At 35.8% G+C, this 25960-nt stretch overlaps 1 protein-coding gene across 1 annotated transcript in view; it reads left to right on the forward strand.

The window, feature by feature from the left end:
• Window positions 1-25960, forward strand: part of PLCZ1 (phospholipase C zeta 1) — a 42986-nt gene that overhangs the window by 14784 nt on the left and 2242 nt on the right. Inside the window, exons 4-11 of the mRNA XM_032646972.1 lie at window positions 1248-1449; window positions 4010-4154; window positions 8078-8227; window positions 11337-11576; window positions 12833-12980; window positions 17569-17685; window positions 18772-18944; window positions 22076-22208. Of these exons, the coding sequence (XP_032502863.1) occupies window positions 1248-1449; window positions 4010-4154; window positions 8078-8227; window positions 11337-11576; window positions 12833-12980; window positions 17569-17685; window positions 18772-18944; window positions 22076-22208 (1308 nt within the window). The remainder of the gene's footprint in view (window positions 1-1247; window positions 1450-4009; window positions 4155-8077; window positions 8228-11336; window positions 11577-12832; window positions 12981-17568; window positions 17686-18771; window positions 18945-22075; window positions 22209-25960) is intronic.

A 25960-nucleotide genomic window follows, 5' to 3' on the forward strand; every position in this document is an offset into this window, starting at 1 on the left:
GCCTAGGTACCCAACTAACACAATCGGCTATATAGTACTGTACTGTAATAGGTTCATAATACTTTTCACACAAATAATACATAAAAAACAAACAAACACAAAAAATAAAGAGAACATTTTTAATCTTACAGCACATTACCTTGAAAAGTACAGTAGTACCAGCTACATCACTGCTGCTTTTACGCTTGCTTCTGGACATCCTGGGCTTGAAGTAAAGATACTGTACTACTTTATACAGTAATGTACAGTAAAGTATACAGAAGCACAACCACTTGTAGAGGATGCATGCACGTGACAGTGTACGCCAGACACGTGAACTAACTTATGTGATTGGACATGCAAATGCAAGTTTGCATCTTTGAAAGTCGCAACTTGAAGATTTGTATGTAGGGGACTTACTGTACCACCATTCCAAAGATAGGGAGAAGTTAATTAACAGGCTCCTCATATAACAAATAAATGGATTTAACCCAAGCTGTCTCATTCCAGAGTCAGTGTTCTGCTTAAATAGATAATTTTGATTTATATGATACTGAGTATACAAGTTCAGAGATCATTTGCTAAAGATGGTAATATGCAAATGACTCAGCAATTGCATTTATAGGCATGCACCCAACAGAAACATGCAAGAATAGAATTGATAAACAAATTGTGGTGTACTCACACAATAGAAAGCTATATACAAATGGGAATAAAAAATGTCTAACTGTGTGCATCTACAAGAATAAATCTTATAAACAATGTCAAGCAAAATAAACCGGTCACAAAAAAATACATATTGTGTGAGTCCATTTATATAAAACACAAAAACCAGGGAAAATGGAATCTATGCTGCTAGAAGCCAGACCATTGAATACACTTGGGGGTGGGGTGTGGGTGGAGGAAGACTAGAAAGTTAGCAGGAGGCGGCCTTCTGGGGTGCTGCTCTGTTCTTTCACCTTGGTGCTGGTTACGTAGATGTTCAGCTTGTGGAAATGAATGGATCTATGACATATGTACTTTTCTTGTATGTACTTTTAAAATATTAAAAATCAGAGATTAAATAATATATAATCTACTTGAATGTTGATACAAAAGAACTAAATATAAGAACCTTAGAAAAATTTGCTTCCAAAGAAACATTAAAAATAGTATTAATATTAATTCTAAATGAATATTCTAGAAACAAACTCTGCTACTAAGTTTTAAAGTGAGATGTAATTTATATACTACTGATATTTCTGCATTCTTTTTATTTATTTTCATAGTTAAACAAGCACACCAGATGTCATTTGAAGGTTTTACAAGATACATGGATTCGTCTGAATGTCTACTATTTAATAATAAGTATGAAAGTGTTTATCAAGATATGACTCATCCACTGAGTGATTATTTTATTTCAAGTTCACATAATACGTACTTGATATCTGACCAATTAGTGGGACCAAGTGACCTTTGGGGATATGTAAGGTATTTTGATTTTTAAATCCATTATATTTTAAAGATGTTTGAAAGTTCCTGGTGGTGTCTACCTCAGTAGGTAATAATTCACAGTAAAAGAAGGCTATGCATGTTATAAAAACACATAGGGAAGAGGAATTTTGATTCGTGCATATCTTGGATATCCAGTCTTTGGGTGGTTGTATAATTTATTCAATATATTATTATCATATACTTCACTTCTAATCCTGTCTGCCAACCTCCTCTCCCCGGTTATTGGCCCTTGGAAGTTTCCTGAGCAATTTGGATACTTCGTATAGGAAAATATGTGAAGAAGACTTTAAAAATCTTATTTAGCTAATCAGAACATCTGGGGTTTCTAAAATAATATGGTTAAAATTAATTCTCAGACATCTCAGTGCTATAAGGAAAACCAACACATACATTATATAATGTGGCATTTATAGATAATATATATACTTATATGTCAGACGATTTACATAGATTAAAGGCAGTCTACGCTGCACCATTAATTTTGCGTTCTACAATGTGTCATACTGTTAATACCAGTTTAGTTTCAGCTTCAGTTTAGTCAGTCAGCTGAAGATACAGTGGTGAGCAAGATTTTCAAAGTTGCTACACTCATTTGTTCATGAGCACAGGCAGCTAATAAGCAGGTAAACAAATCGATATTTCCAGGGACTGGTTCATATGGAGAAGATGAACTAAGGTAATTGTGGGGTGAAGGGTGTTATTTTAATTGAAGGGTCAGGAAAGGCTTCTCAAGAGGATATAGTTGTGGTCTGAGTGACGATAAAGAGGAAGTTTCAGGTCTAGTGGAAGGGCATGCTAAGTAGAAGAAATAATCAGTGCTTGGCATGTTCACATGAGAGAAAGACAGCAAGTGTGGGTGGAAACAAATAAATGGAGAATGAAGGGAGGTGAGCTTGAGGAGGTAGACAGGAGGGTCTTAGAGACCATGGAAAGGAGAATGGATTTATTCTAGTTGCATTGGGAAGCCATTGGAGGGAATTTCCTTGGGATAATATCATAATTTGATTTACTTTTTACTGTGGAGGAAAGACTGATGGTGCAAGAGTGGAGGTAGAAGATGCTTTGGGAAGACATTGTAGCAGTCCAGGTGATGACGATCATTTAGATGGTGAATTCATGAGGCAGCAGCTGAGATAGAGGGCTGAATTTGAAATATTTTAAGGAGGCAGAGCCAACAAGGTGATTCACCCGGTGATTTGAAGAGAGGTATGAGGGAAAGAGAGTATCAGGATTTTGGACCTGATAACCTAGGATATGATGACATTATGGACAGAGGTGGTAAAGCCTGAGAGAGGAGGCCATTGTAGGTTGTGAGGCAAAAGCAAAAGTTCTGTGATGGCCATGTTCAGTTTGAGATATCAATTAGTTATCAACGGGCTAGGTCAGATAGTCAGTTGAGTGTATGTGTCTGGGATTTAGAAGAAGTATCCAGACTGGAAAAATAGGATTGGAAGCCATTGGTATATAGGTGATATTCAAAGCTATGTGATTGGGTGATATTAGTTAGGAAAAATCATAGAAAAGATATCTTATAGTCCCATGATAACATCAAACTTAGAAATTAATATTGCTTCTCCAGTTTAAGTAAATACATAAATCCACAAACTCAGAAATATATCTGTTTAGAATCCTGTAAAGATTGCCCCATTCATAGCTCTACTTTTATTACAGAAATTTCTATTCATACCTCATTATATTAATTTTTTAAAGAGAGAAACTACACATTTTAAACAGGTTGACTTAGAAATACAGAAAATTACTTTTGAATTCCAAGAAAGTGTTCCACCCATGTGAAAATTTAAAGTTAAGTTTAATTGTATTTCTTCCTCTATTTCCTTACACACCTGTGGAAGATACACTCAAAATGCAAGTCTTTCAAAATTTCTCTGCTTATGAGAGGTGATGTAATGCAATGTTTACCTATTAATATTTAAGTTGCTGGTGCTAATCTTTCCTCCCTTTCTCTCGTTTGTTAATTATATGATAGATATAACATTTTTGTGTCTCAGTTTCTTCCTCTTTAAAAGAGGAAAACTAATATTAACTGCATTAAATATTTTAATCCACAAAAAGCCCCTTAAACTTATTTAAGTGGAGAATTTCTTTCCTGAGTGAGAGACAAATTTTCATTATTCGTTCCCATGTCATTATTCATTCATTTCACTCCGTGTGAGACAGTGAAAAGTGCCCTCCACACCACCGCTGGGGGAGAGACAACTTTCTTTTACATGCTTCTGAGTAAAAGGGTTGGCATGACACAGTGCAATCCACTCAAAACATTTTTGCCGGGGACCAAACCGTGTAGTTAAAATAAGCAGCTTGGTAAAGGTTGGCTTGATCTAAGGATGTAATTAAACCTATCTAGAGATGTAGCAAGAATCAGTATTATTTAGGTTGTCCTCCATGAAAAATTTTTTTCCCACAAAACTGTAGAGGGTTTTGATCTATTAGTAGGGAATGAAATTCATGTAGTATTTTGTTAAAGGTATAAACCATGATCTAGGAATGACCATTTATTTTGTTTAAATTTTACTAGTGCCCTTGTGAAAGGATGCCGTTGTCTGGAAATTGACTGCTGGGATGGATCACAAAATGAACCTGTTGTATACCATGGTTATACATTCACCAGCAAGCTTCTGTTTAAAACTGTTATCCGAGCGATACACAAATACGCATTCATAGTACGTGCATATCTTTGTTAAATTACAGTTATGTAAACATAAGATAATTTACTTGTTTCAAAATCCTATAATGCTTGACCTTAGTTTAGATCAGCAGTATTTCCAATTGTGGGTTATGATCCATTAGTTGGCAGTGAAATCCATGTAGTATATCATTAAAGGTAGATTTATCAAAGTTAATCTCAAGTAGTAAGGTACATGTGGTTTCATGGAACTTTTTAAAAAAATTAAAAAAATTTTGTATACAGCAGATTCTTATTATCTATTTTATGCACATTAGTGTATATATGTCAATCCCGATCTCCCAGTTCATCCCACCCCCCCCCCCCATGCTTTTCCCCCTTGAGTTTCATGGAACTTTTTGTTTAATTATATAATATATATTGTGTGTGTTTATTTATGTGTGTACACATGTGTATTGTGTCATAATATAAATTATATTTCTTACCATGAGTTAATGGCCAGAACGGTTTGAGAAACACTGGCCTATGTAATAGTAAATATTTTACCAAAATTTGAATATTTTACTTTCAAGACACAAATGTCAAAAATGTATTATCTCAACTTTTGGCATTTTTTCTACTATGATGTCAGCTACTTATACAGAAAAGAATGTTTAGAAGTTTACTTTGGATTTCAAAATTATTGTTAAATGAATTGTTACAGATTCAAAGATTTAATTCTTTCTAGAGCTTCTTAATTCAGCTTAAAAATCCTCCTCTATAAATTGAGCCGGTTTTAACAGTCATTGAATTCTGAATAATACTTGATTCCATTGACAAGTTTGGCTAATTCAGTACCTTCCGACATTTTAAATTGTTTTTTTAAACTTAGTATATGTGATTTCTTTCTTAAGTACTTCAACCATAGTGCAATTGAAGAGATTTAATTAACAAAATTTTACTGAGTACTTAATGTATATCTAATAAATTAAACTTACAAATTTGAAAAACCTAAAGTACTCCTAAATAAGTCAATGTATTATCTGTAAACATAAGCATAACTTAAAATCACACAGTTAAATCAATTGCTCCATTATTTATTAGAAATAGAGTATAAAATACTAAATATTCACAAAATAAATATAAAATATTTAAAAATTTATCTTAGTATAAAACCTTGATATATGGCATTAATTCTCTTAAACAACTAATTTCTGATGATTTCTAAATTTATATCTCTATCCAAACTTCTCCCTTGAATTTTACACCAATATAGACAACTTCCGATTTGACATTTCCACTTGCATATTTAATAGGTATAATTAACATGTTTAGACTTGAGCTCCAGATAATATTCCTCTTTTTCCTAGTCCCACTTTTCCCGTGGTCCTTCCCATCTCAGTTAATGTTAACTTTTATGTGTTCGGCCTAAATCATTGTCAACGTTAACAGTCCCTTCTTTTCTCTCTAACCCCTCAATAAGTCCTTCAGCAAATCCTCTTGACTCTACTTTCAAAATATACACTGAATTTCCCCATTCTCACTGTCACTGTACTGGTCAACTACCATCACCTCTCACTTGGATGATTACAATGGCTTCTTATCCAGGGTTCCTGCTTCTCTCCCTCCTCCCCTGTGGTTTCATCTCAATATATCAGCCAGAGTGACTTTTTGGTAAGTCAAGTCATGTCATTCCACTTTTCAAACCCTTCAGTCCCACTCAAAATAGAAGCTAAGGTCCATACCTTGACTCCCAAGGCCCTACATATCCTGTTTTCCATTACCTCTCTGACCTCTCCCTTGTTCTTGTGACCATTCTGGCCTCCTTACCCTTTTTCAGACATATCTCAAAGCGTTTGCACTTGCTATTCCCTTCGTCTGAAATACTCTTCCCAAATATTTGAGTAGCAAACTCTCTCACTTCATTCAGGGTGGGTAACTGAGGGAATAAAAGGAAATAGAGACAATCTTAAAATGACTTGCAAGGATGGACAAACCCCTACAGCTTCTAAGACTCCAAAGAGTAAGCGATGGAAAAAAAAGGCCTTGAGCAACAGACTCAATGAGACTTCTCAGTTGGATAACGTGACACAGTTTTGCAGGAAAGATTAGATCAAAGGTTGAACTTTTTGCTCAATATAGTCACCATTAATTTGGGGAAGAGAGAACAATGAAATAAAATAGACTTGATAACTGTGGCTTGGAAAGAACTTTGGATATAGTTACTGACACATGTGACTTACTAGAAACAAACATATGAAACTGAAGTTTTTGAGGAAGTTGTATTGCTAAAAACTAAACCAAACATAACTCTGACTTGTTAGGTGAACCTTAAAACAACGCTTGGTCAGGAAGTGAGCTGCAAAGTGGCTTGGCTTTAAGGAAAGCCAACTCCTCAGCACATGCTTTAGATATGAACAAGGAGGATAACGCCAGAGGATCTTCCCAGAGGGTGGAGCCAAAGACCACAGAAGACAAAAAAAAAAAAATGAGTTCTTCCCAGTGAGTGAAGTCAGGGCCTAATCAAGAAATCCATTTGCTAGGCCTTCACTTTGCCTAGTCTCAAAATCACTTATTATATTTGGGAAAAGAATTTTACACTATTCTCTTAATATTAGACTGAGTCAATATATACGTACATGGGTATTTACGAGGTCATTTTTTAGGCTGAACCCCAAAGATATTAGGTTCTAATTCCTGGAAATTATAAATGTTACTTTATTTGGAAAAAGGGTCTTTGCAGGTGTGATGAAGTTAAGAATCTTGAGATGAGAGATTATCCTGAATTATCTGGGTGGGCCCTAAATGCCATCATATGTATCCTTATTAGTGGGAGGTAGAGGGAGATTTAATACACACAGAAGAGGAGGCAATGTGAAGATGAGGGGCAGAGATTGGAGTGATGTGGCCACAAGCCAAGGAACGCTGGCAACCACCAGCAGCTGGAAAAGGCAAAGAACAGATTTCCCCTAGAGCTGCTGAAATTTTAGCCAGTGAAACTGATTTCATTTTAACCAGTGAAACTGATTTCAAAATCTTGGCCTCCAGAATTATTAAAAGATGAATATCTGTTGTTTCATGTGACCAAGTTTATGACAATTTGTTACAACAGCCATAAGAAATTAATATACTCATACATTAATAAGGCATAGTATTATATGTGATATATGTAACATATGACATATATATCAAAGGTCTGTAATAATGCAGCAGACCTTGCAATTCCTTTTCTTACTATTCTAAATTGGTAAATTTGTGTCCTGATAATTATATGTGGAAACAAAATAAAGAAAATAATTTTGAATAAGATCCCAAAAGGAGTGCTGTTCACTATTTTGTGACAAATTTAAAAGTTACAATGGTGACTAAGGGCAGAAAATATCTTTGTAGAGTCACTTTTACTTACTAGATACTCTTTATTATTAAAGATTGGAAATACCTTTATCTTTGTTTTTAATTATAAAGCAATGAGTTTTGATTATAGAATTTAAAATTGAAAAAGTAGAAAATTAACCTTTTTTTAACTTACCAGGGTTAAAGTTTTTCCTAAAAATATCTAAACATATATATGTAGTTTTAAAAAAAATGTAGAATCTCACTCTTTGGCAACTTGTTTTTCTTCATAAGACTAGATCATAGATAACTTTCTGTAGAGTATATATAGCTCTACCTCTTTTGTGACAGAGTTATATCATTCCTTTAAAAGGATATGCCATAATTTATTTAAACAAGTACCAACTGTTGGGTGCTTCAGTTTTTTTTCCTATACTTCTAATGCAAATAGTAATAATTTTCCTTTTTATACAGATTTAATGTTCCCTGTTTTGTCAGACTCAAAACTATTTTCAGTTTAAAGAAAACGTAATAATTTTGCGAAGGTACTGAACATTAGAAATGTTTTAAAATTAAGTGCTTCTATAAATTGCATTAAAGTTATTGAGGAGTTTTGATTAATAACTGTAGTAATGGTTAATTTTTTAGACATCTGACTACCCAGTGGTGCTCTCTTTAGAAAATCACTGCTCCCCTTCTCAACAAGAAGTGATGGCAGACAATTTGCAGTCTACTTTTGGCGACGCCTTGCTTTCTGATACTCTTGATGATTTTCCAGACAAATTACCTTCACCAGAGGTAACACTTTGTCTGAGAAGCTCAGGTTAAGAAAAAGAGAAAAAAACATGCTACTATTGTATTGGCCCATGAAACTGGGCTAGAGATCAATGACAAATGCTTAGTTTTGATTATTTATAGAGGTGTATCTTTGCAATGTGTTTCCGAGGAAATAGTCCCGTGAGCATGTAGGTGAGTACATTTTGATAAAGAGAATATATAGAGATACACCTAAAAATTCACATTTTAATTGTGCGTTATATCCCATGTGTCCAAAATTTCAAGTCAGTTAATATTAGACCACAGGAATTTGGTATGTTTTACAGGCCAAAGGCTAAGAAAGAGGCAAAGATCTAGGCTGTAAATAGAATTCATGCCCAATACCTCAGCATCTGGGTGGCAGGTTCCCCCTTTTTTTATCTGCTCTTTTCAATGTCCCTGTCTCTACAGATGTCTTACCATCTTCAGTTGAGCATACTCAAGTATTTGGTTTAAAAAAAGCACCCACACCCTACCCTCAGGATTGCAGTTTCTACTCCAGCTATCTTTTTATTTTATTATTTCCTTTCTGAACCCAAATTTTCATTTCCTTGTCTCCTCACAACCTACCTAATCAGGCTTTCTCTTCCATGTGCACCAAGTAAGTATTTCAGTGTGCTCATCACTTTCCTACCAGTAAATTCTTTTTTTTTAATATTTATTTTCTTTATCTTTTTTTTTTTTTTTTTTGGCTGCATCGGGTCTTAATTGCAGCACGTGAGATCTTTGTTGAGGCTTGTGGGGTCTTTCACTGGCGCACATGGGCTTCTGTAGTTGTGGAGTGCAGGCTCCAGGTCACATGGGCTCTGTAGCTGTGGCACTTAGTTGCCCCGCGTCATGTGGGATCTCAGTTTCCCAACCAGGGATTGAACCTATGTCCCCTGCATTGAAAGGCGGATTCTTTACCACTGGACCACCATAGAAGTACCCACTACCAGTAAATTCTAACGGACCTATTTCAGCCTTCCTCTGACTTGTTGCCTTGACAACATTCAGCACTATGGATGCCTCCTTCCTTTCCGTGAAACACTTCCTTCTGTAACACCACATTCTTCAGGCTTTCCTCATTCCTCTCTGGCCACTCTTCAGTTTCCTCTGCTGGTCCATTCTCCTCAACCCAAATTTTATCAGGTGATAAATGAACTTTTTTCTTTTTTGACACCCCTAACCAATAGTTTAATTTTGACATGTCATCATTTTGGTAGATATAGTATATATTTGTAATATTTGAATATCCGCCTTTATATTTTTCTTTATTTTATTTAGATGAGTAGAAAATTTAAAGATGAAAGTGTTACGACACTAAGGACAAGAGGTATAGGACTCACGATAGAATTAAGACAGAGAAAAATAAACTGAACAAATGGACAAACTGTGACTCTTTCACCTGCTGAGAATGCTCACAGGCTAAATGTGTTCAATTATGACAGAAAAGAAATATTAAACAACTTGTGCAGAGTGCTGTAAACACATCATCAGAGATTAAATCTGAGAGTCATGGTCTAATTCAGGAAATTATAATAATAATTTCAGTTTTCTAGGAATAGAATTCCTCCTTATTATTTATAAGTCTGTTTTTTAGTACTCAGATATATAATTTCCATTAAAGCTTTTGCTTCCACACTAAAGTAAGGAGATGCTTTCCAATGAGTAAATGAGAAATTAGAGATAAAGTCATTTTCTCATGCTGTGCTTAGCCCTCAGTATACAAAAGAATTGCCTGGAGACTTGTTAAAGAGACATAATTCTGTCCCACAATTCAAGATTCTGGTTCTCTAATTTTGAAGTAGATGCAGAAACCTTTTCCTTTAACAAGCACCCCAGGTGATGCTTTTGACACTTGTGGTTGCAGAGTGCACTTTGGTAAACTCTGTATTAGTAACACGAGGGTCATGGTAAAAGAGAGGAGACCCAAGATGATGGAATAATTTGAGTGGGTACCTGAGGATGACAAAGAGAAGGGCAATCAGAGCTCCTCAAAGAAAAGAACTTTAGGGACTTCCCTGGTGGTCCAGTGGTAAGATCCCACATGCCGCGGGACAGCTAAGCCCATGTGCTACAACTACTGAGCCTGTGCGCCTCAACTAGAGAGCCTGCGTGCCACAAACTACAGAGCCCACGTGCTCTGGAGCCCATGCACCACAACTGCAGAGCCCACAGCTAGAGAGAAGCCCGTCTGCCGCAACCATAGGTCCCGCATGCTGCAACAATGATCCCGCGTGTCACAACTAAGACCCAACACAGCCAAAAATAAATAAATAAATACATACATAAAAACATTATAATAAAAAAAGAAAAGAATTTTTCTTCATAGGGTAGATCCCAGTAACATTATATACAAAGTACCAGGCACTTACTAAGTATGTTTGTTAAATTAATGAATATTTGAAAAGGGCAGAAATAAGTAAGTGAAAGAAAGGAACCAGAAGGCTTTGGATTTAGAATGAGTGACCCAGATGGTGAATTTTGCCATGCTCCTAGTTTTGATGGGCAGGAAATATTAAGTTGACGATGCTCGTATGCAATACAGTTGAAATGTGAAGATTTATAAATCTTTAGCTTAAATTTAGTCTTTACTAGATGTCAAATATTATAATAGGCATTTTTATATACCTGATCTCACATAATAATTTTAATGTTGGATAAGAGAGTGATGACCTGAAGCATTCACTACCAGAAGTTATAACATTCTAACTTCTGTAACATTGAAAATATGTATATATATAATTATATAAATAATAATTTATATAAAATTATATAATTTTAATAATAATCTATAGAAAATTATATATATATAATTTTCATGTATTTCAAATTTGTGCATAGTAATAATTTATGGAATGTAGAAGAACTAGAAAAGAAAAGAAAGCCCCAATCATTACAGGTGTATTTTTTGGTGAATTTTGGTCAATACAATAATATCACTCGTTTCTATTAGGTTTTTTGGAATATGGAAAAAAGATGGAGCTTTTACATATCTTACTACTGTGGGCAAATTGAAAATATGATGAAAGACTTTTCGATGACAATGACAAGTGCAAATTTACCTGTGCATGTGTAATTGTATCTTTCTTTCAAATTGTTTCTGTAGGCATTAAAATTCAAAATATTAGTTAGAAACAAGAAAATAGGAACTTTAAGGGAAACCCGTGAAAGGAGAGGTTCTGATAAGCATGGTCAGGTAGAGGAATGTGAAGAAGAAGAGGAGGCAGAGCAAGAGGAGGAGGAAAATGAGGCCAAAGGACCAGAACCATCGGATGCTTTTCAAGATGATTTGGAAAAGGAGGCAGAGTCAAAAGGGGCAGTCGGAATTCCACTCTTCAAGAAAAAGGTGAGATGAGGCTTTGCGAAAGCCTTACAAGTGATTGAAAAGTTGTCTTATTGTTTTGTTGAGTAGTTTTAAAACATTTTGGAGGAAACATCTTTTTCCTACTTATAATAACTTCAGTCTGTTATTTTAAATTTGTTTGGAAAAAACTAGCAGTGGACAAGAAGTTTTAGAAGTCATCTCTTCCTGTATTAGCTGTTTGTGATTATTTTTTTCTCTACAGCTAACAAATATTATGCCTTCTTATGTATTAGACACTGTGCAGTGTACAAAAGATGGTGTATCTGCTCTGAAGGCGATCATACTGTCAGAGACAAGAAAAGCACTATTTATATTATATAGTATTTTAAGTATACAAGTTAGCATGACAAAGGAAGGTATACACGGTTGCAAGGGATACAAAACTAATTCAGCTGGTTTAAGTAAAATGTGAATTAATTCAGTTGGTCCACAGAAATGAAAAGTTTAGGGAAAGGGATTCTAATTTCAGGAATGACTTGGTTGAAGTGTATCAAACAAAGTCTACAGAAATTTCTTTCTCCAACTTTGGCCCTACTTTTCCTATATTGGTGCAAGCCTTTGCCAAGCTTCAGTTTTACATGCTTTCAGATTCAAATCCAATGGAAGGCCTATCTATCTCTCAGCTGACCAAGCAGATTCTTTTTGCACATTGGCTATGATCCAAGCTGTACGCATCCTTGAGCCACTTACTGTGGGGAATGCAGAGCTCTGGTTAGCCAGGCCCAGTCCATGTTACCGACACTTACGCACATGGATTGAGCATGCGCAAGAAGTGTTTTCCAAAAAAAAAAAAGAAGAACACTTTGGAAGGGGCTAACAGAAGTGCAAAGGGTATAGATACTGGGCTAGAGAAGAGCAATAGAGTACTATACAACAGAAGTTATTCCAAAATGTTAGATCACATTGGAAATATATTTACTCATGACTAAAATTCTTGAATTTGTAGAATTCATGATACTAAACTAAGACCTTTGGGATAAAGGAAATAGAAATAATTGCCATCCTCAATACTTATTACATTAATTGGGATTTTAGGTTTAGGTTGTCTCATAATTGACATTAAATGTTGTCATAATAGAACATATTCACATTGACCCAATCCAAATAGTTTTTGAGGATATAATCTTATGAAAAGACTAAAATCATTGATTTGAAAGCGTATTTTCTTTATTGAAAAAATAATTTTTCAAATGATGAGTGCAAATATGAAATTATTGCCTTTTTTTTTCACCGCAAAGTTAAAAATAGCTACGGCCCTATCTGATCTTGTTATTTATACTAAAATTGAGAAGTTCAGAAGTTTTCACCATTCAAGACTGTATCAACAATTTAATGAAAGTAACTCTATTGGGGAGTCACAAGCCCGAAAACTTTCAAAGTTGAGAGGTAAGTTCTTATGATTCACATAGATGAAGTGTTTAAACAAGTTATATTCACTTTTAAGGTGTCAAAATTGATCAATGATGTTTACAAAAACTATATTCTAGTACAATTTCAACATATTTAACATATTTAAAAAGGGTTATATGCCTCAGGTCGCATTAAGTTTTATTTCACAGAACTCAACCATTATTTTAAGTCATGAAATTTTGATTGAGAATGTCCAGTATGGATACTTTGTTGGGAGGGGCTGTGGTGAGCAGTTTACATGGGAGAGCAGTGAGTGACAAGGCTACAGAGGTAGGCAAAGCCAAATTACAAGGAACTTGGACTTTGTCCTACAATCCAAAGTGAGTAGGAAAAGATTGAAATCTCAGGAGTCACACGATCCCCTGTGTGTTTCTGAAAGATGCTTCTGTTAGTGCATAAGGGTGACACCGTCTGCAGGGAGGAGATGATAAAGGCTTATGGCAGGGAGACTGGAGCCAGGGTGAACTTTGTGGACTCGGTGGGCACTAAGCGGTAGAGTTAAATAGACTGGGAGGCTGTATCTCTGAGGTGAAGAAGAGGGAAAAAATGGTACCCAGGGGCTTCCCTGGTGGCGCGGTGGTTGAGAGTCCGCCCGCCGATGCAGGGGACACGGGTTCGTGCCCCGGTCTGGGAGGATCCCACATGCTGCGGAGCGGCTGGGCCCATGAGCCATGGCCGCTGAGCCTGCGCGTCCGGAGACTGTGCTCCACAATGGGAGAGGCCACAACAGTGAGAGGCCCGCATACTGCAAAAAAAAAAAAAAAAAAAAAAATGGTACCCAGGCCAGACTGCCAGATGGCTGTGTACCTGCAGAGGGACCATGTGTCTCTGCATCTTCTTTTCACTGTCTCCTGACTCTACATCTGAGGTGGGTTTATTCTGCTTGGTAGAGCCTGAGACACAACAGGGAAAGAGAATGGGAAGAAGACGCTACCTTCTTCTCAGACTTATATGGCAGGGAATATCATCAACTTAAAAAGGGATGGTCTGTCGGGAGGGGAAATTTTTTCCGTCTATTCTTCTTGAGTTCTTGTGGCTGGACTACTAATAAAACTGACGCAAGTCATATTGACAGGAGAAAAAGAAACAAAATTTAATTCATATAAATGGGAACTAAGAAGTGACCAATGTCAGCAGGTTTTATACTTTTTAGACAAAGAAATAATAAATTTGTGAGGAATTGACAGGACAAAGAAACTTAGGTTTTGGGTGACCAATTAGTGAAGAATTCAAACAGCGTTTGGGCTTGGGGTAGTAAATTAAAGAAGTCACAAAGTTTGTTTTCACAGTCTTCTCAGCCCTGAATTCCCTGTCTTTGGTGGGAAGGGTTGTCCTACGTTCAGACGCAGGGAGTGCGTCTTTCACATAAGACATTTATTTCCTGCTTTGAAGGAGACAGAAAGGAGGGATAGAGCGTCCCTCTTGCATTGGCCATTTCTTAAGTCACTTTAATTCAAAATAATCAATATGCCACTGAAGCACATTTTAGGGGCAGCCTACCCTGTGCCTCAACAGTCAATTAACTTAATAATCCAAATCAGGTGACTCTCCATATCCTTTTTAAAATTGCAATCTACCGTCTTATGTAGAAGCGCTATGGCAGAGAAATCAGCACCTGCGACTGACTTGAGAAAAGCTGTTGGCTATTAGGAAATGCAGATTCTGGTATATTTGTTGGTTAACCTAATTTGGCTGGCCATTGGTACCCTAGGGTTTTTTTTTTTGGCCTCTCACTGTTGTGGCCTCTCCCGTTGCAGAGCATAGGCTCGGGATGCGCAGGCCCAGCGGCCATGGTTCACGGGCCCAGCCGCTCTGCGGCATGTGGGATCCTCCCGAACCGGGGCACGAACCTGCGTCCCCTGCATCAGAAGGCGGATGGACTCTCAACCACTGCGCCACTAGGGAAGCCCAACCCTAGGGTTTTGAGGCATGCTTTAGCTTATCTCCTCAAACTGCCTATTAGAAAGATCCTATATTATAGGGCTTTTTTTTTTTTTTTAAATTGAGGCTTGTGACCGAAAGTCAATTCAGTAGATCTAAATGACAATTAAAAGAATAGAATAGAGTAGAATGGAATGGAATAGAACAAAATGGAATGGAATAGAACAAAATAATAGGACGGATAAGATGTATTGTAGGCAGGAAGAGTAAGTATTGTTTTGTGAAACAATTTTGTGTGTGTGTGTGTGTGTGGTGTTGGGTTATGATTTTTACTGTGAACTATTGTCAACAGAGTTTGAATATGAATGACCTACTTTACTAGCCTCCATTGTTTCAAACTATCGGATGGTTTTTGTTGTTGTTGTTCATGGGGACAGGACGTCTGGGCACAGCAAAAGTCGTTATAATTCTCTCACTCTCATCATATTAAACACTTGCTCAAAATCTGAAAACAGACTGGGTAGTTCAGAGCAGAGTCATAAAATATAGCATCAGCATTTCTTTGGAAAGAGTATAGAATATTTTTCTTGTGCCAAAAGTTAATAGTAAATAACTAATGATTGGGCAAAGATGTTCTGCAAGGATGTCTATCATTAAAAACAATAAACATCATTAAGTTTATAATAGGGAAAAATCAGAAACAGAAATTTTCATGTGTGAATGCTTTTCAGTCATTTAAAAATAATGTCGTAGGTGAATATTACTGAAATGGAATGATTTTCGTGTTAGTAAGTTAAAAAATGGAAGTTTATAAAAGGGAATAAACAATAAGATTCAATTAAAAATATGTATATACATATGACAAAAGAATGGAAATATATATATACCAAGAGGTTATCAGGGCTGTTAATTGAGTGGTGAGATTATATGTTGTTTTCTTATGTTTTCTTATTTTTCACATTTCTCATGCTATGTGAAAAAATAGCATGTTTAATTTCTAAATCTCAGAAGTAACAAAATCATGTTAAGGGTCCATAGTGATCATTCATGTTTAGCACTTTGTAGATGAAAAAAATTAAGACCCAGAAGAGTACGTATTTTATCAACAGATAGACATCTAGTTTAGGACTGGATAAGGGACCATGACACTTGGGCACACAAAGTGCATTTGTACATGGGTAGCTTCAAAGTGAACTTTTCCTCAAGGAGAGGATAACTTCTAAAATTGAGAGTTAATTAAATTAACTGTAATTATTAACTTCAATAACTGTAAGTTTTTACCTGACAATGCTTCCTAAAGAACAGTTTTTAGGATGAGAGTGGCAATGATTCTGTTCTAGCCTGAAGAGCAAATAGAGTGGACATAGGCAATAACCATTTCTTCCATGACTGGTCACCATATTAGCAGAAATAGTAGTGGGAAAAGGATCTGCTTAGTGAAAGAATAAAAACCTTGGAGAAACATAAAATCTATGTTCAAAAATTTGAGGGGTGTCCAGTGGTAAATGGTGTAAATTAGTTTTGAATCTTAAGTGATTTAAATAGAATTACTAGAAATGTGTAAAAAAATACAAGTAGAAACATAAAGAATATGTATAGCAACTGAAACAGACTCTGTGTGTGTGTGTGGTGTGTGTGTGTGTGTGTGTGTGTGTGTGTGTGCTTCAAGTATAGACATTGTCTTCCTTTCCTTGTAAGGAAGACATTTGAAATAATCAGAAGTATTGGGAGGTAGCAAGTTCTCTTTTTTTTTTTGAAGAACAAATACCTTTTATTTTATTTTTTAATAACTTTATTTATTTTTGGCTGCGTTGGGACTTTGTTGCTGCACGCTGGCTTTCTCTAGTTGCAGTGAGCATGGGCTACTTTTCTTTGCAGTGTGCGGGCTTCTCATTGCGGTGGCTTCTCTTGCTGAGGAGCATGGGCTCTAGGAGTGCGGGCTTCAGTAGTTGTGGCATTCAGGCTCAGTAGTTGTGGTGCATGGGCTGAGTTGCTCCACGGCATGTGTGATCTTCCTGGACCAGGTCTCGAACCAGTGTCCCCTGCATTGGCAGGTGGGTTCTTAACCACTGTGCCACCAGGGAAGTCCTTCAAGTTCTCTTTCAATGGAGGGATGCAAACAAATTGAATGAATTTTGGGGAAAGGTACTATGGTGGTTAGAAGGTCAGCTGGAAGCTGAGTTGAGTAACTTTAAGGTCCCTTTCAGCCCTGAGGATCTGTTAAATATTCAACTTGATTAACTTGGATGACATCACATAGTTTTATATGACTTCTGTGCAATTCTTTCCTAATATGAAAACCAAAGTGAAAAAAACCAAAATGGGTTAATATACTTTTGTTTTCAAAAATGGATGCATTTTATTTTGGAATTTTATATACTCTATGTCAAAGTGAAATTAATTTGGATGTGAACAAAAAGAAATATATTATCCAATTGTTTCTTTCTTCGAGTGAATAATTACATAAAATTGTTTAATAAAAATTATTATTAACTTTTCGATAACAGTGAATTACACTGCCAAACAAAGGCATGAATTTATTTTGATTTACATGAATTGCAAATATTTCTGCCAGGACAATAGACATCAACATTATTGAAACTGTTGTAGAATTAAATAAATATATAGACATAGTAGTTTATTTGAAATCTTTGCAATGTTTTAATAAATTTCTTTTTTTTAGCCAATGAATTTATTCTTCACACCACAAAGTTCATTACCAGAATATATCCCAAAGCAACAAGAGCAGACTCTTCTAATTTTAATCCTCAAGAATTTTGGAATGTAGGTTGTCAAATGGGTATGTTACATAGGATATTGAGTTTTTTGCAAAAATAAAATAAAATAAATTCATTTTGTGAATTAATAAAAGATTCATGAAAAGAGCTTCCTTTGAAGAATTTTCGAGCCTGGGTGTTTTGGAGTCAAGCAATGATGAATCATTGGCTTCAAGAGTTGAAGTTATTCCTAAATAGGTTGAAAAGGGTAAATATAGGTGAGGGTAGAAGCATGGAGGTTAAATTCGTGAGGAGTTTGCATGGGAATTCTAGGAATAGGAAAAAGAAACCAAAAAGAGATGTAAGAGAACAGTGAAGATAGAGTCCTTTGCTTGAAAGATTTGCTAAGGGCCTCTTCAAATCGAGTGGCCTCTGCTTTTTGTACTTTAATCACTTCTGCATTCATAGTATTGAAAAGTAAGACTGCATAGCTTTATTTGTCCTTGACCGACTCTCCTTATTCCAGACTGATCAATTGGTGTACCAGTGGGACTAACCAGTCAGAAAGTGCCAGGTGTTAACCCTTCTGCTGCTGGATTGTGACAAGGCCCATAGGTTTTCAGAGAGGGAGGGGGTGGGATCAGGATGCGGGGGAGGGCAGTGGGGGGTAGATGGTGGTACTGCATATAGTGGCTGTTTACCAGCCTATACGGAGTTGTTTCTATTATTTTAACAACAATTATTGCTCTGCCTGTTCCTCGCTTTCTCCTCAAGTGATTACAGTACCTCTTTAGACCTGAAAGTTTATGATACGGTTGGTGTCTTCCCTTCCAGCATTTAATGACTGATTTTCTTTACTCTCATATTTCCTGAATGTTTTCTGACATGTACATTGCTCTTCTGTAATCTATGCTGTAAGCCATTTTGATTTTTTAACTCAAAGCTGTAAAATAATTTGCAGATTAAATTTTGAAACTCACCATCATATGTTAACAAAGACATGGCAAAAAGAAAGGTTTAAAAATCATGACTTATTTGGCTAATGCTTGCTCTTACAATGTTCGAAGATATATAATCCATGATTAGGTTTCAGTAAACTGTTTAATTGTGTTTCTTTAGATATACCCTCTATTTCCTGACAATGTCAAAATACTCTTTTTCCCTCACAGTGGCCTTAAATTTCCAGACCCCTGGTCTGCCTATGGATCTTCAAAATGGGAAATTTTTGGATAATGGTGGTTCTGGATATATTTTGAAACCACACTTCCTAAGAGATAGTAAAACAAAGTTTAATCCAAATAAAGCACTAATGGACAGTAATCCAGTCATACTTATGATAAGGGTAAGATTCATTACTTTTTCTTTTACCTTTATTGGTTATGATATAAGCTAGATAGTATGCATTAATATTTTTAGTTCTATTGATTTTCTTTAATGCCTTTTAAATTTCTGTTAATCTTTTCAGGTAATGTAGGTGGGTGGTATTTCAGCATCCTTCCATATCTGAAAAATGTCTTTCTGTTGCCTTTTTGCATGAATGAAAAAAATTGCATAGTTCTAATTTAGAGGAACTAGTCTAGTTGTTCTAGTTGTTGTTCTAGTGAGAAGATGGGGTGTTTCAGCCACTTTTTCAGATCCCTTCCTGATCCACACAAATCTCATTGATGTGCTTCTGTGGATTCCTTCTTTCCTTTTTAATCTATATGCAGGCGATTCTTTCTCACTTTCATTTGTGGGTGAGAAAGAATTTCTTAATCCTCATCTCAAACTAAACATCCTCCTTGTATTCTTTTATACACATTCACATTATACACATTCACTGTTTCAACCCCAAACAATGCTCAAATCTGACCTCATTTTTGGACTATAAAGGCTTGTTTTTAATAGCCTACTTAGCCTCCTTACCAATATTTTGTCAAACTTAAAATATTAAAGCCTGAACATCCCTTCCTCATCAAATCTACTTCTAGTTTATTTAAATCTCAGTGAACTGAGTCAAATTCCTTGACTCAATTAATTCAGGCAAGAAAAGTGGAGCTATTCTTGTCTTCCACATCTCCTTCACTTCCCATGTCCGATCCATTTCTAAGTTCTGTAGATCTCACTTTAAATGTCTTCCTTATCCATCCCCTTGATCTGATGTCATTTGTTACTGTCTTCTTTTTAGGAATCTGTCATCACCTCCATTCCTTTGGCTTCCTAAGGGGTTTTCAGGGAGCCTTGTCTCAGTTGTCCTGGTCCATCTTCCACAAGTCAACCAGAGGGATTTTGCTGCAGTGCTAATCTTACCATGCCTACTTAATATTTATTTGTGTCTCCTGATCGTTTTCTTAGTCTGGCTTTGTCCTACTCCTCTAGCCTCATCTCTCACTTCTTCCAGCCTTTCAACCCATTCCGAAACTGTATGGAAGCCTTCTTTTTTGTCCATAATGACTCTTCTATGTATTGCATATGCTATTTCCTTTGATTGGACTACTCTTCCATCCTTCATCTGCCTATTGCATTCTGACTCATTTTTCAATACTTTAAGTGTCACTTCTTTTCGAAAGCTTTTTCCTGTGCTTCTTTTGAAGTTTTCTTCTGTTTTTCCATAACACCCTATACATGCATACATTATGGCACTTACCACACTGTAAATTATAATTACTTGTTATACTTGTCTTTCTCCCCCCACTTGTCTGAGGGTCCTTTAAGGATAAGGACTGTGTTTTGTTCAACCCTTATCCACAGTAACTGACACAAAGTATATGTTCAATACATGTAGGTTAATTGAATGAATGATTTCTTTTTCAAGTTGAGAATACTAAAGAGAATATATGTGCTCTTTTATTGAGAAAGTGAAGAAGGAGGATAGCTGGTATGCATAGGTGTTTACAAATGCCATGTTTGTATTCTGAGAGGTCTCATGTAGGGGTGTAAGTGACATGGTGTGAAAGAGGCAGGGTTGATGATTTTCCTAGGAAGCTGCTGCCATAGCCATGTGTGTCTTCCCCTCTTGTTCTGATTGTTCTAGGGAGCTTTGTGATTACATTATGACTTGCACAAATTGTGGAGAGCATGATTTGGGAATAAAAAGGCCTAGTTTTACCATTAGCTTTCTTATGTCCTTGATGAAGCCATGTAACATTTCTGGTTTACTCTTTGTCAACTATAAACAGAGAACTTTGGATTAAATCAGTTATTTTCAAGCTTATAAAAACTAAGGTATCATTTTCTAAGTTTAAAATCTCATGTATAAGACCAATAGATGAAAGCAGAACTATCTGGTTGACCACTAAGGGTTTTCTGTTTGACCTCCATCCTCTGCAGCGGCCCCTGGAAGGGCTTTGTGAATCAGAGTGTACAAATTATTTGAACAATAAATCTCTAAATTCTATTTCAGTATGCACCTTCTCCATACTGATATGGATTTGTTACCTGGAGGGCCTATATTCAGCTGATAGGCTCTGCTATCAGTGTACTAGTTTTTCACAGTCAATGTTCTTTCAAGTTACCTTGATATCTAATTATGCTTATTGATGAATGCCTGTTCCATTCTGGTTGTTAAATATTTGCACAGTTACTCTGGTTTCTAGCTGATGCCATAATTTGTGGATGTAGGAAGGAAAAAATTACACACTGGCACTTTTTTCTTTTCCTTCTTTCTTTTTTCACAACAATTATTTATTTGTTCCTCTTTATTATAATCTTCAGAAATTGAAATCATGTCTCAATTTTTTACATTAGTACACTCTATAAACTAGTACACTTCAAATACTGTTTTTTTTTTTAATTCGGACTTTGTTCCTTAAAGTAAAACAAATCTGTGCTTCAACAATTAGCTTGACTAATAGAAGACTAAATAAAACTATTATTAGTTACTTTGTTAAGCATTTTCTGCTATCCAGTCCCTAATATATATATATGAAATAATTGATTTTGTCAAACTCAGGTTACTTATGATAATATGGAAAGCAATGGGTAAGGTAAAATTTCATGATAAATTATCCAAACATATAAATTATACTGTCAGAGAATGCTATCATAGGAAATTATGTGGTGTTTTTTCTTATATTTCAGAAGTTGTATTTATAGTTTACAGTTTTTTTGTTGTATACATACAATATGAATTTGAAAAGAGTTCATGTTTTTGAAGCGGCTCAGCCTGAATTACAGTAGAAGGGAATCATAACAATGCTTTTAAAATAAAAATATTTGTTGGACCATCAATCTTGGAGAATGTGGATTCTATTATAATCACATATTGGTAAACTGGAATAATTTAGACATGTTCCTGGTGTTCATCTATTGATATTTGAGGATAAAAGAGTTAAAATTAATAATTGGCACTATTTTCTACTTTGTTTGTTTGTTTTTTTGGTGGGAAATGACTTAGTCAATCATGATTTTTGGAAAACCTGTTTTATTTTGAAATTAAGCAGTGGTGCAGTTTGACATTCTGCTAAGTTCTTGAATTCCCTTATTTTTGTGCAGCTCATCAGTGGGATCCAGTTGCCTCCCAGTTATCATTCATCATCTAACAAAGCTGACACATTAGTGATTATAGAAATTTTGGGAGTTCCAAATGATCAAATGAAACAGCAGAGTCGTGTAATTAAAAAAAATGGTGAGCTCCTAATATATTTTATCGAACATTTATTAGACTTCTTGTTGAAAAGCTTAAAACTTATATATTGATAGAGTTTTGATACATATTTATTATTCATAAGGAAAAGGTTTTGCATTATGTTCAAGATGACCAAAGTGTTATATGCAGCAAAAACAATTTGACAATGACTTAATGTTGGCTAGATGTATTTTCAGATTACAGATACAAAAATGTATCTGACCTGAAAAATTAGTGGCTTTTCCATTTTTACTTCCTTTTTATGTTTCCTTGTATGACTGAATTAAGAGTGACATTTTGATAGCTGCAAATCTACTTAGCTTCTAGCCTCTGTGTAAAATAAAGAACTTATGATTTCTCTGATACCACATGTTACATAGTTTTACTTCACTACTTGAATTATTTTAGATCAGAGGTCTGTGGCTTCTGACTCAGGCTAAGGATATCATAGAAACTTACTCGTACAGTATTTGGATAAAAAATTCAGTCATTTTTGCCAGAAGGGAAATGTAGGAATGGAAGAAATGACTTTGGTAAGATTTTCAGTGTTCCAGCATCCCATGATAGTTTAGGTAATACAGTACTGACATTGTTATTTCTTCTCTGAAGTTGAAATCATGAAGGAAATTAGAAAAGTATAGATTCTTGGGGTTGACTCTTAGAATCACCTGGGAAGAGAGCTTGCAACTGATCCTTTGAGTCTAGAATCTTCTATGAGTGGATATTCCCAAAATATAGTGGACTTCATTTCAGAGTCTGGAAATATGCTCCAGGCTAAATGGCACAGACAGAGAAGCAGGTGCAGTCTTAGTAGACTTCTTCTTCTTTGGTGATAATACCCCCCCCCCCCCGACAAATGTCCAACGTTCAACTCCTCCCAAATCCAGAATATTCCTCCAGCATGGCCCCTAGTGCAAAAGGCATGAAAAAAGGTTTGGGAAGTTTTGCTACCTCATCCTATGTTATCAGTGGGAAGGGATATTAGTGATGACTTCCTGCCTTATTTGGCACCCCTTAGAGTTGAAATGGCAGTGTCAAGAAATGGTAACTGCTATCAGGAAGCTTCTAGTAACCTATCCCTTGTTTTCTCCATCCCCTTACTTGAATCTTCATGACAAAATGCACAGAACATTTGTTTATTCAATGCACCCCTTATATAATACTATGATTCTAGCTCTCGTTAGAAATTTGATTGCATCCCTGGGTTTTATGAGAATATCCCTACAGAAATTCAGTTTGGTTCATCAGACATTACTGGGCCCATTATATTAAAATCCTGGTTCTAAGTATCAAAAAAACTTCAAATCTCTGTTTATTAACTGCATTCTTATGTATGTCCCAACTAATTCTATTGTAGATAGTTTACAGTTCAGTGTGGAATATGAAATATAAGTAAAACTGTTATGAAAAAGTCATTAGTGCTTTAAAGAAAGTACAGAGAATTGTATGGAAGGGACAAATTTCGAGATGGTTCTGGCAAATGAGTAGAATTTTTATAGAGATTGAGGATAAGGGAACTTCTTTTCTTTTTCTTTTCTTTTCTTTCTTTCTTTCTTTTTTTTTTTTTTTTTTTTTTTTTGGCCATGCTGAGAGGCTTGCATGACCTTAGTTCCCTGATCAGGGATTGAACCTGGGCCATGGCAGTGAAAGAGCCAAATCCTAACCACTGGGCTGCCAGGGAATTCCCAAGGATAAGGAAATTTAAGGCAAAAGTAGTAATTTGAGTGCTAAAACATGGAGAAAACAAAATTCAAACATGTTAGGGAAGAGTAAAGAAGTTCAAATGCAATGTACTTAAGAAAGATTAGTGTGAGATAAAATGAGAAATTTACCTTGGGTATGGTCATGGAAAATAGTGAAAGCCATGATAAGGTAGTAGAAACTTTCTTTTCTGTATAAAATGAATAAAATTAAAACTTTTAAACAAGGATACAAAACACTAAGAGAGTTGAGCGTTCCAGAGATCATTTCTGCAGAGTAGAGAGGACGAAGTGTATGAGAGAGAGATGAGAAATACAGAATAGAGTTAGATGTGATCTCACGGTTAGAGCATGTAGAAGTCAGGTCCTAAACAAGGGCTGTGGCGTCAGAAAAGGAATGGAGGATGCGTGTGAGGAAGACTAACAAGACTAAGGGTGTAGATAACTGGACAGGAGGGATTCTGAGATCACTTAGCTACTAGGGTAATCGTAGGGTAATGAAAGACATGAGAGTCTGGGAGGAAAACGATCGCATTTGGGTAAGGTGGGGAAGTGATTTTTAACTCTATTTGTAACTAAGCAAATTTGGTATTCTGGTTTATTTTTTATTTATTTATTTTATTTTGACACTAAAAGGACTTTCATATATGTCTATATATGATTGTGTGTGTGTGTGTGTGTGTATGAAAGAGTGAAAGAGAGTATGGTGAAGGAGGGTTGGAGGAGGAAGAATAAATTAGTATAAGAATTTCGTGCAGACATTTTTCAGTGTCTGTAAAGAACTGACTCTTAAACCTGCCCCTACACTCTGTTGAATTATTTCTTTTCTTAGGGCAAGGTAGGATGGTTATTATTTCAGTGTGAGTCAGTTTGTTTAATATTTTTACGGGCATAGACTGCATTCTGGATTGCTTCCTAGTAAATGTGCACTTGTGACTACAGATGCACCATAGAAAACATAGGTATGGTACAATTAGTCATAAATACTTCAATACTTCTTGAAATGTAACTCAAAGGACAGATCTATTGAAGTAGTAGGTGTAGCATTGCCTTTGTACAATGAAAAATAATACATTATTTTTCTCTGAACTTTTGAGTTTTTATTAAATAAGAGTGTATATTTGATCTGGATGTGAATTTCTTGATTCCATTCAATTATGCTTAATTTTTATCTGATTTGGGTCACATTGTGATACAATTTGGATTTCTTGTTTGGCAAGAGAGTGTTTGGGATAATCTGTTTTGCTAAGGACATAAATTACTCATCGACTTTGTATTTTTTTTAACATCTTTATTGGAGTATAATTGCTTTACAATGGTGTGTTAGTTTCTGCTTTATAACAAAGTGAATCAGCTGTATGTATACATATATCCCCATATCTCTTCGCTCTTGGGTCTCCCTCCCTCACACCCTCCCTATCCCGCCCCTCTAGGTGGTCATAAAGCACCGAGCTGATCTCCCTGTGCTATGTGCCTTCCCACTAGCTATCTGCTTTACATTTGGTAGTGTATATATGTCCATGCCTCTCTCTCACTTCGTCCCAGCTTACCCTTCACCCTCCCCGTGTCCTCATCATCTTGTTTTGATGAAGCTCAATGAGTTGAAATTAAATAGAAGTAGTTCATGTTTATGGGGAGATTATATCAGACAGGTTGGGTTAGATCAAACAACCCATACAAAGATACCACAAATTTAGTTCTAACTCATGCTTACTCAGTGTCTTAGTTCAGGCTGCTTCAGCAGCAACAAAAACAGACTGGTTGGCTTAAAACATAGGAATTTATTTTCTCACAGTTCTAGAGGTTAGAAATCCACATTCAGCTGAGTCTTGACGTTGAGATGGAGATCCCTGGGAGATTTTTGCCGCTTAATGTGGAGCTGGGAGGTCTCTGGTGGACAATGTCCTGACCCTGGCTCTCACACCTCAGAGGCACAGGCCTGACACCCTGCCAGAGCACCAACCTGTCCACCACACGGCTCAGAATAAAAGGGAAAAAGAAAGAAAGAAAGAAAGAAAAATAAAATAAAATAAGGTTATTACAATAAAAAAT

Source organism: Phocoena sinus, chromosome 10 (assembly GCF_008692025.1).
Source record: "Phocoena sinus isolate mPhoSin1 chromosome 10, mPhoSin1.pri, whole genome shotgun sequence".
Classification (NCBI taxonomy): Eukaryota; Metazoa; Chordata; class Mammalia; order Artiodactyla; family Phocoenidae; genus Phocoena; species Phocoena sinus.